At 36.0% G+C, this 18053-nt stretch overlaps 1 protein-coding gene across 3 annotated transcripts; it reads right to left on the bottom strand.

Annotated features, from left to right (window-relative positions):
* Positions 1-1078: 1078 nt before the first annotated feature.
* On the bottom strand, positions 1079-17025 carry LOC307156375 (uncharacterized protein). Of its 3 annotated transcripts, XR_013820698.1 has the most exons (8): positions 16899-17025; positions 15810-15909; positions 14818-14965; positions 14286-14399; positions 9907-13040; positions 9341-9433; positions 8896-9111; positions 7747-8767 (listed from the first exon to the last, which is right to left on the bottom strand). XR_013820698.1 is itself a non-coding variant. In XM_079867684.1 (6 exons), exons 1-6 carry the CDS (start codon positions 12548-12550, stop codon positions 2811-2813), a joined length of 495 nt encoding a protein of 164 aa, XP_079723810.1. In that variant the 5' UTR covers positions 12551-12637; the 3' UTR covers positions 1079-2810. The 3 variants fall into 3 exon arrangements, 2 of the variants coding, with proteins under 2 accessions (XP_079723810.1, XP_079723809.1); XM_079867684.1 differs by lacking the exons at positions 7747-8767; positions 14286-14399; positions 14818-14965; positions 15810-15909; positions 16899-17025 and adding exons at positions 1079-2893; positions 3010-3192 and having other exon boundaries at positions 9088-9111; positions 9907-9985; positions 12518-12637; XM_079867683.1 differs by lacking the exons at positions 14286-14399; positions 14818-14965; positions 15810-15909; positions 16899-17025 and having other exon boundaries at positions 9907-9985; positions 12518-12755.
* Positions 17026-18053: the final 1028 nt, after the last annotated feature.

Consider the following 18053-nt stretch of genomic DNA (forward strand, 5'->3'; position numbering starts at 1 on the left):
GGACAAGTGGTATAAAGAATGGATGGATGGTTGATACAACCTGTTATAATTTTACCTTCGTTTGAACTGGATTTGGATTGGAAACAATATGTAAAACATTGCCAACAAACTTTAAATGCAGTACTGCTTCAACTTTAGACATAAATTACTTTCACAATCACTATGTAAACTCTCACTGATATAACAGAGTGGACAGTCAGTCCTAAAATTAGCCACTGCATCGTGTCTGAGCAAAAAAACGCTAACATAGAAGGTTTATCGAATAATGAATTGCATTGTCTGTAAAACTGTCATTTTGAAAATTTCTACTATTTCTACTAACCTTTTTTCATATTTTCCTTAAAAGGGTGGACGTACCGTCAGATTTAAAAGATAAAACTGGTAAAAATAAAATTAAAATAAATACCCAGTTTAAATAATCGAGGTTGTTTTCCCTCCAAAGACGTGATGGCTGCTTTATGATATGATGATGTCATTTATTTTTTCCAACATTCATTTAAAGGGAAAGTAATCAAAAATAACAGGGTGGACAATAAATTGAGGGACAAGCTAAAATCCTTGATTATAATTGTTCAAATAAATTGAATCATTGTAAATAAATACATACATTAGAGAGAATCATGATATACCCAACAATGTAAAAAGATCATGGGGGGAATCATGTATAGTAAGTATCATGAAAATAGGCAACACAGGGCTGGGGACATGGGGAAATTGTGATATATGGCAGTTCAAAATGCTGTAAAATGTTTCAGATAATTGTTTTTAATCAACTTTAATATTATTAGAGTTCAAATTGTGATATTTATGACTAAGACAGGTTGAAAATTGATATTGTACAAGATTTTAAGGCATTAAGATAATGATCTTTACTGGGAACACAAAAGGAATCTGAAAAAACGAGTCCCAGGAATGACCCAATTTTTTTTAAACTTTTTTTTTACTTGTTTAATAAACTCGTAATTTTTACTTTTTTAAAAACTCGCAATTTTTACTTTTTCAGAATTGCAACATATAAAGAAAAAAAGTCAGAATTGTGAGATAAGTCACATTTACCTTTTTATTTTTTATTCTGTGACGAAACAAGCTTCCATATTACACCAGTAACATGAAGTGAATCATTATTTTGTCCTTTATTCATTTTGCATGAATGCCATTCTTCTATCCTTGTATCGCAGGACGACCCGCACACTATTGGCCTGCGCTTGTCAGTCCTTGCTAGAATCAACACTAAATGGCACTAAATTCAACACATTTTCAAATAATTCACTTAATTCAACCCATTTATTCATTCACTCGAACAGTGCATTTTCAACAGCACTTTTGTGGTGTAAACTGGTTAAAAAGTTACTCTGATCTCCTGAGATATGGACACCACAAACACACACTGCCATTTGTCTCCACACCCCAGAGTGAAGTTCTGGGAAAGCTTCTTTCTCTCCTGTCCTTCCTTCACATTTGTTCCTTCTCTCCCCACTTCCTTTCCTTCCTTCACATTTGTTCCTTCTCTCCCCACTTCCTTTCCTTTACACATCCTTCTCTTCACTCAGTTCACTTAGAAAGATTATATAAAAATGATTATGATCTATGTCAATACAAGTGAACTAACAGTCATGTTTGGTCTCTTTTAAAATGTGTCAGTGCGACTGGAACAATGGTCTCACCTCCACAGAAGTAAACCAAATGTCAATAAGGGTTAAGAGATACTTTGCTTACTGGGTGTGCACTTTATCCCAGAGTCCTTCGTCCAAATGACCTCCTGTTTCTCGACAAGGTGTGAACTCCCTTTGTCTATAACTCTAGTCAATGCAGATTCCTATTGTAAGTTCGTTCCCCACATTGGGGGATGTTTTATCTTGGTCTGAGGATCTAAAGAAATGTCTCAAGAGCCAGATCAACCCGTAATCCTGAATGTCCTCAAGATACTCAGCATTATGTATCTTTTCAGGTCAGGTATCTTTTACTCTTTATCTCTGAGCATTTGATGTTATTATATTGATTATCTTTCAAATGATAACGTAATTGTCATGATGCATTTACCTGACCATTAATAAATTGTTACATTTGGATCTATTCTGACTTACTTATTACACCTCCATTAGATTACATTAAGTCCATAACATCACAATTCTACGACCAGGTTAGGAAACGGACTGAAATCCAGCTTAGGTGGAGCAGAGGAGCACACCGACTGAAATATCAGAGATCGACTAACACATCGACACAATGTATACTTGTATAATGTATACTTAGAAATGTAGAAGCTAATAATGGGTTTTCCATTTAGAATAGATTTATGCATTTGGCAGATGGGTTATAGGAATCCAGATGGGTGTAATTTTAATAAAGAGCTCAATTAATTAATCAAACATTCACCTAAATTTAAGGATTAACAAACATCTATTGACCTTTTTTTATTTTTGGAGTCAGATGAAACAAAGAGGTAATTAAATTAATTTGCCACACTGAAAAGACAGTAACACGCAGTAATCTTTCACCCGCTTATCGGAAACTGTTGTTGGACCGACTGGGCGGGGCCTTACAATACTGTTTTTCACAATATGTCTCATGGCAAAATCAAATAAAAATGTGTCATTTAAATAAAATTGCTGAGGTAAGGCTGCACACATTTATTTTACAATATAGAAAATATACAATATACAATTGCTGTGACTCTGTTTTAAAGCAACAATGACACTGTTTTAAAGCACATAACACTTAATAATAATAACAAAATAATGAAATGATTGAGCTTAAATAACATTTCATGTAGTGTACTTGTGGATCCGGATGGATATTCCAGGCATGATTTAGACATGAATCAAGTTCACTATGGTTCCTCCTCGTAGTCGACTATAATGGCACACTCTCTCGTTCACATCCAGATGTTCTCCTGAAAATAAATAATGCTAGCAATTACTGATTTGCAGGCTCACTCATCAAACTAAAGGTTTTAAGTTTGGTGCATCAGATCAACCTCAAGAAACAATTGACAAATGCTGTGTTTACCTTCATAAACCAGAGTCATTCTCTCTGGTTTCTTCCCTGCCATGTCACAGATCTCCTTTAGTAAAACTGAGATTTTTTCCTGTGGGAATATGCCCACTTCCGTGATCTTCCCATCACATCTTACATTGAGGTAGATCTTCTCCACTTTGGCAATCTCATTAGGGTCAGTGAGGGAGTTTGGGAAGTGTGATGGGATCTGATGAACTGAAACGACAGAGTAAAACAATGATTTGATATAATGACCTTGAGAACACATACATCAAGATCCCAGAAGGATATTGTGCATCATAAAACAGAGTTCAGTTCAAACAGGTTTGAAGGCCTGAAGTCAAAGAAACATGGCATTGGTAATGTGTAATATGTCTAATCAATCTAATAATCTAATCAATTTCATTAAATCTAAGTCTTTAAACTATAAAATAACACCGTGGAAGAATGAGAATTATGGGTAAAATTATCTTTTTTATTATTAAAATATATGCACAACTCATAAGAATTCTATTAAAAACTAAGCAAAAGCATTTACATCAAAATGGTTTTAAGAAACAAATTCAGTCCAGCGTGTCCAAACCTTTGACTGGTATTATGCACAAACACAACTAACTGAACATAATGAGCTATAAGTGTATGGACTAGATGTGCAGCGTACGTTTGTCTGAACTCTCCGATGGCTTCGTCTGATCAGGTGTTGAACTGCTTCCCCACCAGAAGCTGATCTGCTCCCACTTCAAAGCATAAAACAAATCAAAAGTTATTTTAAAGTAAAGTAATGTTTGAATGAAAAGTCTATAGTCTTCTGATTTTTCAGTAATCAATAGGCTTGCACAGAAATGTGAGAACAGATTTCAGATTTCCACAGAATTGTAGCTTTCTCTAAATTCCCACAACTTGTGCTTCTTTGTTTTAAATACTGTTTACACTGTAAAAAAAAAAAAAAAGTGAAAATGACTTTGTCATATTAAAGTGGCGGGCTATTAAATAACAGTCCCAAACTAGTTGTTGGTAATAGTTGGTCATTTGGTATGAGCAATCACAAAATATAACTGAAAAAGTGAAAATAAAGCGACATTTTGGGGTTATGGGAAAAAAAGTTACCATGGTGAATACACAACATGAACTTTTAATGAAAAATAAGTGCTCTGATGATGAATATAATAAACATACCTGCATACAAATCCTTGGTACTTTTTGGTTATTTCATGATTGACTAATTGACAACATAACTACGACGTTATGCTTTTGCGCTTTGTTTACAATGAAGGGACATACAGCGCGCGCCGCCGCACATGCGCAATTAAAGAGCAACCTAATAACCCACGGACACTTGTTCATTGATTCATGTAGCCTATAATATGAATTGTACTGGGGTTAAAGGAGCGAAACATCCATGACTGGTGGTCCCCAGCTGATGATCCGTTTTATGACCAGATGGTGCTCAGAGGAGCACACCTGCACAAAAGGCAGCGGTGGAGGTGGAGGTGCGTCAGGCAGCAATGCCCGGCAGGTCGACCATGATCAGCCTGTATTTCTATAAGACCTCATCAAACGACTAAATAAACCCAATGTAGCCTACTATATAAATCGATTGCTGGACATCGTAATGTTGTAGGCACATACATCTGATTTAAGATTTAGCATTGTGTTAGCAACGCTTTTTTATTGAACATTTTTATTCATCGTCTTTCAAAACATGACCTGCGCGAAAGAGAAAATAAAATGAAAGCGTCATTGGTCCAGCACTTCTGAAAATGCACTTCCGAATGCGTCTCTGTCCCCAGCACATTTAGGCTATAGGCTTTATAAAAACAATGTTAGTAAATGGACTTAAACTTCCAAAAACCTGTAGAATATTAGTTTGGGTTCAAACATTCCGACACGCAAAGTGAAGCATTCACGTGACTGGAAAGAAAGTGAGGCTTCGTTAATCACGTGTTTCTCTGAAAACAATACGCGCTCCGACACGGATCTTCAGGAGAAATTGCGCTGTAGCCTATACTCGATACGCGCATTAAAGCTTCAGTGTCATATGTAACATCACTATGAGAAACACTGTCCTATACTTTATATTATATTAGGCCTATATTATTTTTTATGACTTTTTTCATATTAGGCCTACACACTTAAAAAAAAAAAAAAAAGTAATTAAAACTAGTATTTCTAAATGTTACCACCATGACTGTATAAAACAAGGTTACCACTTCCTTTTGTAAGTAAAATGTTAATATGTGTAGCTATTCTGATAATGCTCTCAGCTACCACTAAATACTCTCAGCTCTGTTCTACACATTTTACCATAGTTAAATACAATGCAAAGAATCTTGTTTGAGATTAAAATGTAGTTTTACCACTTACCAGACTCATTAAATAGCTGTAGATGCCCATGTCTTCTTCCACACAATCTCACTGCTGCTGAAACTCACCTGTATATCTTTCAACGCAACTTACTTTCACTTTCTTTCAGCCCATGGGATTTTCCTATAGGATTCCCTAGGAAATACCCTAGGATTCTGCATAACTTCTTTGCAATTTGTATTATGAATGCAGATTATATCTTTAAATTAAATGTCTTAAAGGAATAGTTTACCCAATTTGATTTCTCAGAAAACACAAAAAACTGAACCAATAATTGAGGTTGAGTAGATTTTCATTCTTTTTGATGCAGCTGCCATCTTGAAAAGCTTGTAAAATTGCCTAAGTATCATTGTCTTTTGACATAGGCCATTATACTACAGGGGTAGAATTGCATGAACTGTTCAATTTAGGATGTGGGTGATTTTACCAGAGGTGGCGAGCATCATGAGGAGATGACTTATGCAAAAAAATATATATAATAATTTGTCAAAAAATGACGTAGGCAATTATTTTAGGAAGATGACGATATCTTTTCCATAAAATGAGTTTATAGTGACCACCACATCATCCAAACTCTAAAAAGAGTTTGCACATGTTTTTACAGTTTCATAAAGTGAAATCATTATGTAGAGGTGTATTTATTTAAGTATTCCAGTTACTTTTAAACGGAAAGAGTGACCTGATCACATGCAAGCATGATTGTGTTTAAGTTTGTGTTAACGCAGGTAAGGACCATCTTTGTTATGTCCATAAAATGCCCTGAAAAATACAAATAAAAGGCATTCAGTCGGTTAGTGAAATAGGTAGCATTATATATGTATAAACTGAACAATTATAAAAGCAACACTTGTGTTTTTGCCCCCATTTTTCATGAGCTGAACTCAAAAGATCTAAGACACAAAAGGCCTATTTCTCTCAAATATTGTTCACAAACCTGTCTAAATCTGTGTTAGTGAGCACTTCTCCTTTGCCGAGATAATCCATCCACCTCACAGGTGTGGCATATCAAGATGCTGATTAGACAGCATGATTATTGCACAGGTGTGCCTTAGGCTGGCCACAATAAAAGGCCACTCTAAAATGTTCACTCTAAAAAAAATGTTAAAAAAACGGTTGTTGATTGTGGCCTGTGGGATGTTGGTCCACTCCTCTTCAATGGCTGTGCAAAGTTGCTGGATATTGGCAGGACCTGGAACACGCTGTCATATACGCCAATCTGAACATCTCATTTTGAATTTGTTTGTCAAGTTCATTACACTGTGGGATTACAAATTTAAGAATCTGTTTAAGATCTGCTGATCGTATGTCCTTACTTAACATAACATGAAAAACTAAGGTAGAGTACATTGAATTTAGCATTTAAAGTTATGATGATGACATCAGATGAATAATTCTCTTCAGCAAAGTTTCCAGCAAGAGATTCCTGCCAGTCCTGTTCTCTCTATTAAGTTAAAGGAGTCAGATTACTGAGACTCTCACCCTTTGTCTTTAATGGCTCTTGGAGACCCTGTCCCAGTCTTTGAATAGTTATGCTGATTGGATTAGGATTGGTAACACTCTACAGCAGGTCCGTATACCTGGATACTTCATTTGCAGCACACCGACTGAAATATCAGAGATCCGACTAACACATCGACAAGTGTTGTTGCATTTACATACATTTATGCATTTTGCAGACGCTTTTATCCAAAGCATTTCAAGGTACACATTTTTACCTTCTTATCAGTTCTTGCTTTCCCTGGGAATCGAACCCATGACCTTGGCGTTGCAAGCGCCATCGATCTACTGTTTGAGCTACAGGAAAGTTTGACCAATCTAAATTTTTTATGTGGGAAACCACGGCATGATTATACAAAGTTACCATTAGAAGTAGTTAAGTTGGTCAGCTTTGCTTCTATGGTAATGGTTGAGACCTCTGGTTAGATATAATCTTACCTCAATTCAGTGTGTTCAGATCTATGGGGACTAAATAATATATTCTAGAATGAGCAAAGTGGAGTATACGGCCGTCTAGGATATTAGTCAATCGCCTCTGTCTAATGACCGGAGACTGACGAGTTTGTGATTATGAGATCGTATAACCGGCCGGTGCGAGACTCGAAGTGTTATAGGAATCCGGATGGGTGTCATTTCAATAGAGTTCAATTGATTAACAATTGACCTAAATTTAAGGATTAACAAACATCTATTGACCTTTTTTTATTTTTGGAGTCAGATGAAACAAAATTAATTTGCCACACTGAAAAGACAGTAACACGCAGTAATCTTTCACCCGCTTATCGGAAACTGTTGTTGGACCGACTGGGGCCTTACAATACTGTTTTTCACAATATGTCTCATAGCAAAATCAAATAAAAATTTGTCATTTAAATAAAATTGCTGAGGTAAGGCTGCACACATTTATTTTACAATATAGAAAATATACAATATACACAACAAAACAATACTTTTTAAAATAAACCATTACAATGACACTGCTTTAAAGCGCATAACACTTGATAATAATAACAAAATGTACATTTCCTGAAGAAAATGTGAGTGGTGCTTGCAGTGGCAAAACTCGACACTCGGTTGCTAGGGTGTTGCTAGGCGGTTACTATGGTGTTCTGGGCTGTTTCTAGGGTGTTCAGGGCGGTTGCTAAGGTATTTCTGGTGGTTGCTATGGTGTTACTAGGTGGTTGGTAGTTGTCACAGATGGTTACTTTTTATAGAGTTCTTAAAATCTTTAGTAACGAGTGCCTTTAGTATGGCCAAATCATAGCCATGCTGATATACAGCGATATCGCACGGCTACGAGTGTGATATTGCTTATTTAACATTTAGTTAGTCATTTGGGGTGGTTGCTAGGGTGCTGTAACTGGTTTCTAGGGTGTGGCTATAAAGATTTTAGGCCATTACTTATTGGCTGCTTGATAATATAAATCATCTGTGAGGGAGAGACGCAGGGTTGTCAGGCCCTTTGGTGTCTGTGTGTGTGAAAATGTCGCTTTGGGTTTGAATTTCTGAACATTCCGCAATGTTAAGTCAATGGGACTTTTCTGGCCGCTTTTTTGTCCGTTGTGCGAACATCCTGAGTCCGATCACTTAGAAAAGAAAGAGTACACCTCTCCTCAATGAGCCGGTCGATTTGACACCTCACTCAGGGGTCTGTGACAAACGTTGCAGGAGGAGTATCGCGCCTAACTTTTGTCCAGAATAATAATAATAAGTATGAGCAATAACAATAGTGATGCCTTGCCTTTGGCAAGCACCACTAAAAATGATTGAGCTTAAATAACATTTTGTGTAGTGTACTTGTGTATCCGGATGGATATTCCAGGCATGATTTAGACATGAATCAAGTTCACTATGGTTCCTCCTCGTAGACCATAATGGCACACTCTCTCGTTCACATCCAGATGTTCTCCTGAAAATAAATAATGCTAGCAATTACTGATTTGCAGGCTCACTCATCAAACTAAAGGTTTTAAGACATAAAAGTTGTTTGGTGCATCAAATCAACCTCAAGAAACAATTGACAAATGCTGTGTTTACCTTCATAAACCAGAGTCATTCTCTCTGGTTTCTTCACGGACTCTGCCATGTCACAGGCCTCCTTTAGTAAAACGGAGATTTTTTCCTGTGGGAATATGCCCACTTCCATGATCTTCCCAGCACATCTTACTTTGAAATAGATCTTCTCCACTTCGGCAATCTCGTTAGGGTCAGTGAGGGAGTAGTTTGGGTAGTACTGTGATGGGATCTGATGAACTGAAACCACAGAGTAAAACAATGATTTGATATAATGACCTTGAGAACACATACATCAAGATCCCAGAAGGATATTGTGCATCATAAAACAGAGTTCAGTTCAAACAGGTTTGAAGGCCTGAAGACAAAGAAACATGGCATTGGTAATGTGTAATATGGGACATATTTCTAAGTGAAACTCAGTCTGTATTTGATCTATTGGGAACTTCATCCCAGAGTGCAGACAGACCTGAGAGTGAGTTTTCGGTGGATTGTGCGGGACTGTTCCCCTCCTGGACCACCGACACCAATGCTTGAGCAGGTTCTGTGACTGGGATGTCATCTGAAAAGAGAAACATTTTGATTCAGGATTCTGAGCACAACCCTATTTTATTTGGAATAACATAAGACTGATTAATTGTGCACAATAAGACCATTAATTATGAATTCATGTCAACTGTAATACTGCAGTTAAACTGCTGAGATGGCTGCATTCAATTTTATGAATCCGTGGTTACATACACATACTGCTAAAAACACAACTAATCTAATCAATTTAATTAAATCTAAGTCTTTAAACTATAAAATAACACCGTGGAAGAATGTGAATTATGGGTAAAATGATATTTTTTATTATTAAAATATTTGCACAACTCATAAGAATTCTATTAAAAACTAAGCAAATGCATTTAGATCAAAATGGTTTTGAGAAACAAATTCAGTCCAGCGTGTCCAAACCTTTGACTGGTATTATGCACAAACACAACTAACTGAACATAATGAGCTATAAGTGTATGGACTAGATGTGCAGCGTACGTTTGTCTGAACTCTCCGATGGCTTCGTCTGATCAGGTGTTGAATTGCTTCCCCAGAAGACTGTGCTGATCTTCTCCCACTTCAAAGCATAAAACAAATCAAAGGTTATTTTAAAGTAATGTTTGAATGAAAAGTCTATAGTCTTTTGATTTTTCAGTAATCAATAGGCTTGCACAGAAATGTGAGAACAGATTTCAGATTTCCACAGAATTGTAGTATTATTCACTAAATTCTCACAAATTCTACACATGCCCATAACTTCTTTGCTTCTTAGTTTTAATAATACGGTTTATACTGTAAAAAAGTGAAAATGACATTTGTTGTCATATTACATTGGCTATTAAATAACAGTACAATAAAGTTGGTCATTTGGTATTAGCCACCACAATATATAACACAAAGTGAAAATAAAACGACATTTTAGTTATATGGAAACAAAAGTTACCATGGTGAAAACACAACATGAACTGTTAATGAAACAACTGCTCTGCTGATCAATATCATGAACATGCCTGCATACAAATCATTGGTACTTTTTTGATAATTTCATGACTTACTAATTGACAACTACGACGTTACATGCTTTTGCGCTTTGTTGACAATGAAGGGACATACAGCGCGCGCCGCCGCACATGCGCAATTAAAGAGCACAGTACAACCTAATAACCACAACGGCTGACAGGACTTTAATTTCGTAAGTAGTTACGAAAATAACTTAAGAATAATGACACAGACGTTCCTAACCCTGCCCGTAGGTACTGAATCAAGATAGCACGTTTTTCTCAGGCACTCTTTACTAGTGGTGGGCAGATCGAGGCTTCGTGGGACACAGAAACAGTGAAGCAAATGTGCCGTATTGTGTCGAGGCTTCGAAACACTCAGGGTTCAAACAAATTTCAGGGTTTGTTTTGTTTGTTCTATGAATGGCTCAGCTAAACAGGCCAATAAGAGACTATTAACTACCATTATTCATTTTAATTATACTAATGTCTAATTAAAACGTCTACAACTGTATAAAACTGATCAGAGATCAGGTAAAACCATGGGTAAAACCCACAGACACTTGTTCATTGATTCATGGGTTGCCCCCAGCGACGAACTATTGAAATTTCGAAGTGTTTCGAAACAGTTATGACGCAATGAAGCCTTGTTCACTGAAATCACGTGACTCTGGCAGTTTGATACGCGCTCGGAACCAGAAGCTTCGTAAATGTCTCGAAGCTTCATGAAGGCAGTGTTTTGAAATCGCCATCACTACTCTTTACTTAAAGGGTTAGTTCACCCAAAAATTCTGTCATCATTTACTCACCCTCAAGTTGTTTTAATCCTGTATTGTATAAATGTCTTTGTTCTGCTGAACACGAAGATATTTTGAAGAATTGCAAGTAACGTTAACCAAACAGTTGATGAGTGTTAATGACTTTGTTATATTGTCTGTTTTGAAATATGTACATAATATAGTCCTTAAACGATTTATTTTTTGTTTATTTTTGTATGGTATTTGATTTTCTGATTGGTTTTTATTTGTATTTTGGTAACGGAGGTCTTTTATTTTGACGTTCACTCGCGTGAGCGGATATAATAAGCATATGGTCCAAACATTTCAGTGTGGAATGAGACTTCATATTAGACATTCTCTGACGAGACCCAGACATACATGGTCATGGTATCGAAGGTTTACGGTTTGAAAGGAGTTTAAAAGGATTTAGCTCCTGGTTTAAATGGAGAACAAGGTACGGTTGTAGACTTCCTGTTATCTTTATCTTTTGTTTTGATTTATTTTCTTTGTATCAAGATTAATTGTTGGTTGTTGCTTTGTATAATGTTTAGGTATATTCAAGTAATTAATCTTTACTTATTTGGTTTTGATGTATGTTTATTTCAAGGTTTATTCATTTTGGTATTTTGTTTTCTTTTGTACAAGCTTTTACGTTGATTCTCAACGAGTCATGGTGTCCAACGGTGATCGTATCTGTGATGACGGACATTCAAATAAAGTGTGCGGGAATCATCAGTAAAAGAGTCCAACCTTTCTCAAACCAGGCAGCTACAATGAGTCCATAGTATGAAAAAAAAAACTATGGATGTCAATGGTGTCCCACAACTGTTAGGTTACAAACATTCTTCAAAATATCTTCCTCTGTCCAGACTCCAAATTTGGAACAACTTGAGGGTGAGTAAATGATGACAGAATTTTAGTTTTTGGGTGAACTATACCTTTAAACTGGGTCTGACAAAAGCTTTCACGCAACTCCTTCACAATAAAAGTCTCTCATCAGAAAAACAGAATTACGTTTGTTGTCATTTCTTTAACTGAAAAACCGCTACCCACTTGAGAAACACTGTCATATACTTTATATTATATTACTTTTTTTTATGACTTTTGTCATATTACACACTTTTTAAAAGTTTTAATTTAAACGGGTCTTTTTAAATGTTACCACCAAATAAACCAAGGTTACCACTTCATTTTGTAAGTAAAAATGTTAATGTGTAGCTATTCTGATAATGCTCTCAGCTACCACCAAATACTCTCAGCTCTGTTCTACATTTTTTACCATAGTTAAATCCAATGCAAAGAATCTTGTTTGAGATGAAAATGTAGTCTTACCAGTCTCTTGATATAATTGTAGAGCATCTCCATGTCTTAAACAGTCTCCACACCTGTAGCACTGTCACTGCTGGCTGAAACTATATATATAGGCTAGCTTTCACTGCAACTTACTTTCAGCCCACCCCTTAGAAATACCCTAAGATTCTGCAAAACTTCTTTGCATTTGTATTAGAAACATTTACATCTTCAAAACAATCTTGCTTGCCCTGTATGGAATTCACCTAACTTTTATGACATCATCTCAGGTTTTACTTTCACTTTGAATGTGTTTGTCAAGTTCATTACATCACACTAGTGTATTGTCGAGGGAGAACCTGGTTCCTTTTCTTCTGCCTATAAGAGCTTCTGAATTATTTTGCAATTTGTGGTTAAAAATGCTGTCTAGTTGAGGAGCTCAGGAGGAGGTCTTTAAAAGCGTAACGGTTAGCCCGGCTAGCTCAGACGGTAGAGCACGAGACTCTTCCTTGTATTGTTGATCATCCATCATCATAGATCCATTTTAGATATGGAGGAAACATATCTAAAAAAGAAATGAGATAAATGTAAATATCATTAACATGTATTTTGGCATTTTGAGTTAACACAGTCAGGAAGCAAGCCCGGCTAGCTCAGTCGGTAGAGCATGAGACTCTTAATCTCAGGGTCGTGGGTTCGAGCCCCACGTTGGGCGCATAGTTTTAACTTCTTAGTGCATTAAACATTTGTTATGTAAACATTTAGAAAAAACACACCAATCGACCCCTATAGAGGCACATTGGTCTCAATAATAATTCCCGTGAAAGATATGATGTGCAATGCGTTGCGCAGGCAAACTCACATGCTTGAAACTTAATTTCATGTGCACAAAAAAAAAAGCACAAAAAGCAATTCACGTGTGCAAAATAAAATTATATATTCATAAAATATGTTTCACAAATGCAAAACAGTCCACAGATGTACAACTGTCCACAAAACGTTTTGAATCCTTCCCTCGCGAGTCGAAATGACCCGAAGCCCTAAAATTATATATATTTTTTCTGTCCAGAAAGCTTATTATATTTCACTTTGATAATATTTTTTGGGAGTTTTTAATTTTATTTACCTTTAAAATACTATATTTAATCAATGCATAATAAATAAATAGTAATTTAGTAATGTAAGCACATTCCTCACATTCTTTCAACTTAAAAACAAAATATCTTACATTGAGTGTCTTTGCCGACCTCTTGTGGAAAAAAATAATATAACATGATATTTCATGACTCTTGCCACTAGATGACCACTATATCACTATTTTCAGCAAATGAGCTGTTTCCCCCTGGGTCCTAAAGCCAGTTTCTCTTCTAAAGCCAGTAGATATTATAAAATAATTTTTGGGTATAAAGGTTTGGCATTTTTAGTTTGAATTTTGAGCATTTTTCGATTTTTCTATGTGTACTGAGGCATTCCTCGCATTACATTCATTCCTATGGGGGTCAATTTGAACCGTAAGAGAAGGATTTGTTACTTTTTTAAATTTGAACCACAAAATTTTCAAAATGACCCGAGGGAAGGATGAGGGTTAAAATATATTATTTTAAAGTTTATTATTGAACCACAAAACACCTGAATTGTTTTTTGTGCATGTAAATTAGGTTTTAAATTTGGCTACGACAATCGTCTTTTGCGTGAATTATTATTTAGATGAATCTCGCTCCATATACCAGTTGTTTGTTGTTGCTTGAGCGTCTGTACAAAACGAAAGCAAATAAAAAGAGTTAAACAATGACATCACAGTAGAGGTTACCTGCGTCTCTGTGGCGTTGGCGGTACCTGGATCAGGATTGGCTGTTTCCGCCACTATCTCCTCATCCAATCGCTGAGGTCGCTCTCCATTGTGAGATTGGAAGGGAGCCAATCGCTGAGTAATGTGGAAATCAGTCGTGATTTTTAATGATAAAACATAATTCACAGCATAAAATAACAACATTAATTTCAGGCAACAGTGGGATTAGGACCGGGAACCTTGTGATCAACTTTACAACCATATAAATGTATAGGAATGTATAGGAAAAATGTTTTTACGATAATTTATGATAAACGTAGACTTGGACGACAAAGTCATAAAAACAATTCCTTCTCCTTTCCTCTCCTTTTCCCTTTTTTCCTGTTCCCCCCCATCTCCTGTCTCATATCCTCCTCCCTCCTCCTCCTCCTCCCTCCTCCCTCCTCCCTCCTCCCCCATCCCCCACACCCCTCGAACAGACTTTCTCAGGAAAAAAAAAAGGAGGGCATCAATAATTTATTTAACAAAAGCAAAGATTGAATCACAGCTATACCTGGTTCGGTTATGCTATTGATTTCCTCTCAGTCCTTATAAATCAAAAGTCGTTTCGTCCCTGGGTGGGCTCGAACCACCAACCTTTCGGTTAACAGCCGAACGCGCTAACCGATTGCGCCACAGAGACGGTGTTGTCTCTGCACTCTCTGTGTTGGAAAGTGTTTGTACAACAGAAGTGACTGTAGCCCAATTATGATTATTATTAAGACATTAAATGGTAATGTAATAACTTACAATAAGGTTTCATTTGTTAACATTAGTTAATGTATTAACTAACATGAAGTAACTATGATCAATACATTTGTTACAGTATTTTTATTATCTAGTATTAGCATTAGTTAATAAAAAATACAGATGTTCATTGTTTGTTCATGTTAGTTCACAGTGCATTAACTAATGTTAACAAATACAACATTTGATTTTAATAATGTATTAGTAAATGTTAAAATTAACATTAACTAAGATAAAGTGCAGTTCAGTAGAAGTGTTAGTTCATGTTAACTAATGAAACCTTATTGTAAAGTGTTAATCATTTAATTTATTTAACATATTTTCATGTTCTACCATTTATGATGGCTGTATATAATGATGGCCACTAGATGGCAGTGCAGATTATTACATAGACGATGGGCGAGTTCCTAGTTTGGGGTAACACACATGACATTTTGGATTAAGCATTTTGTTAATACTATTCTTTAATCAAAATGAAATAATTAAAAGTTCCTCTATAATTTTAGTTAATACAATGAAGAAGATTGGTTTAAATAACAGAAACTCAAAATATTATTTTATCTAAACCACACTCATTATCTAAGTTGATTTGACAAAAGACAAAATGTTGTGATAACATCATGAAAATATTTTGTACAGTACACTGTAAACCTTTTCCATTGCTTTAACTCTTCAAAATAAGTTTAATGTAATTTAAGCTGAAATTAAACAAGTTGATTGTACTTAGAATTTAAGGCAGCAATTTTTTTTAATGCATACCTCTCCATTTCTCCTGACTTCAGCCGGTCGATTCTCTGAGGATGCAAACCACTGCAGTCGGGACACTCGTTGCCTTTCGTGACTTTGATTGGGACATTTTCTGAAAGCAAACACACATTTTTCCTCTTCTACTTTCAGCATCCAACACCTGTTTTTAGTATGTTTGTTTTATCAGTACATGCAAAATTATGCAAACTTATCTCTATTTGCATTACATTTGATTTTGTTCAAAACACAATGAAATGGACCTGAGGTTTCTTGGAAACGGGTTAAAACACATTAGGCTTAAAATAAATACACTGCAAAAGATTTGTTGCTCTAATTTTGGATCTCAACCTTTTTGACTTCAAGGCCCTCCCACTATCCACTTCACAACAATATTTGTTGTGGACAATTTCTAGTCAATAAAATATTTTAGAGCTTGGCATAACTAGAAGGATCTATATTTGCTATATAAAAAAATGACCAAATACTATGAGATATCTTGATTTTAAGTTGCTTTAGCTTAATATAATGCTTGTTTTGTCTTATTTTAAACAATTTGAAGTTATCTTGAGGACCCATTGAAAGTTTGTTGAGAACCATTATTCTAAGTTTCATACTTTACTCTCCACACTATTTCAGAGAAGGGTGGGTGGGTCAAAACCATCTATAGACTGTAAAGAAATGGAGAAAAGAAAAAAAGAAAAAGCAGTGAAACTCCCGTGTGTCCAGGTTTGAGACTTAAAAAATCATATGCAAGCTGGATAACTTGCTGTAAAACTAAATCTGCGTATAATCACGTTAATTCTTCATTCCATCGACCCATCGCTACTTTAGCCATACAGTAAAGTTAGTAGGCTACTATATGACTAAATTCAAAATGCTTTGCTTTTAACTTAGATAAGAAAAGTAACTTGTTAAATAGTTGTGGAATCGTAAATGGCCTCACATGAACTGAAACAACAAACAACTCGAGATTTAAAGATGACAAGAAATTAGACGAATCCAGATTCTGAAGATTTGCCAAGAAGCAGACGTCGTGCGATTGAGTTACAAATGTAATATTAATACTTTGCAGCACGGATTTGTGTAACTTTGGGAACTCACCCGATCAATTTTCTCTGAATGTTTAATGTTTGAACGCGATAAACTACAGTGACGCAGTTCTGAGCCCTCTTCTTCGGCGTTGACAGAAGCCGTGGATCTGGAGTAAACAATAAAAACAGATCTGCTCGCGCCACGGATAACTAGCCCGGCTAGCTCAGTCGGTAGAGCATGAGACTCTTAATCTCAGGGTCGTGGGTTCGAGCCCCACGTTGGGCGATACATTTTAATTTTGTATATTAAATATTTATTGTAAATTAAATGTATAATAGATGTAACCTATGGCCCTCTAGCGGTTAAAAACGGTATGCATTTTGCGGAAGAACATTGTTTAGGATGCGCTTCGGCTCTGCGTGCGGATGAATAGTTCTTTCTCATAATTATAACTTAAAAAAAGAGCGAGATTATTCTACTGCTCATAAAACATTCACTATAGGTTTAAGAGATATAACCAGTTTAGATGGAAAGGATCTCAAGCTAACACGATACTTTTGAAAATAAATTCCAGAACATCGCTACAACAATCATAGTGAACCTTCACAATAGATAATGCTTTACAGTGAACTCTGTTCAATAAAATACTTTACTCACCTGGGTTTATGTTTGCACGAATCATTTTACACCAGACTGCTTTGTGAACGAGGGTCCGTACAAAGCAGGCGTTTATTAATTAAGAACCCTCTGAATATATTTGTTTACTGTTAGTTGTATCGAGTGTTTCTTGTGTAATTCGCTGTGTAATGATAATTCAAGGGAGAGAGAGAGAGAGAGAGAGAGAGAGAGAGAGAGAGAGAGAGAGAGAGAGAGAGAGAGAGAGAGTTTATGGATAAGACTTTAATGCGCACTTCTTATACTATGATTATTCAGCTCTTATGGTGATTTTCTGGAGTAATAAAACGCTTAATCTTTTGTGTGAAGTAAGTAGGCTACAATAAACATCCTCGTCAGTAGGCTACATTTTTGGCCATCATTCGGACGGGTCCGCTACTACAACACTGTAGGCTATACCAATAGTGGGTAAAAGCAAAGTTATAACCGTAATTAAACAAAACTATACCTGTTCTATCTCCATGCAGCATATTTCTGGTCTGATATTATCATTCCCTGAGATGAGATCATCCTGACACTGAAGCACGAGCTCTTGAAGCTCCGCCCTCT

The sequence above is a fragment of the Squalius cephalus genome, assembly GCF_949319135.1.
Source record: "Squalius cephalus genome assembly, chromosome: 3".
Classification (NCBI taxonomy): Eukaryota; Metazoa; Chordata; class Actinopteri; order Cypriniformes; family Leuciscidae; genus Squalius; species Squalius cephalus.

Coding starts and splice junctions, on each gene's coding strand:
- LOC307156375 (XM_079867683.1), bottom strand. CDS start 12,550: ATGGAGATGCTCTACAATTATATCAAGAGACTG. Junction 9,112..9,340: donor CACCGAAAACTCACTCTCAG/GTCTGTCTGCAC, acceptor CTGTGGTTTCAG/TTCATCAGATCCCATCACAG. Junction 8,768..8,895: donor AATGACTCTGGTTTATGAAG/GTAAACACAGCA, acceptor ATTTATTTTCAG/GAGAACATCTGGATGTGAAC.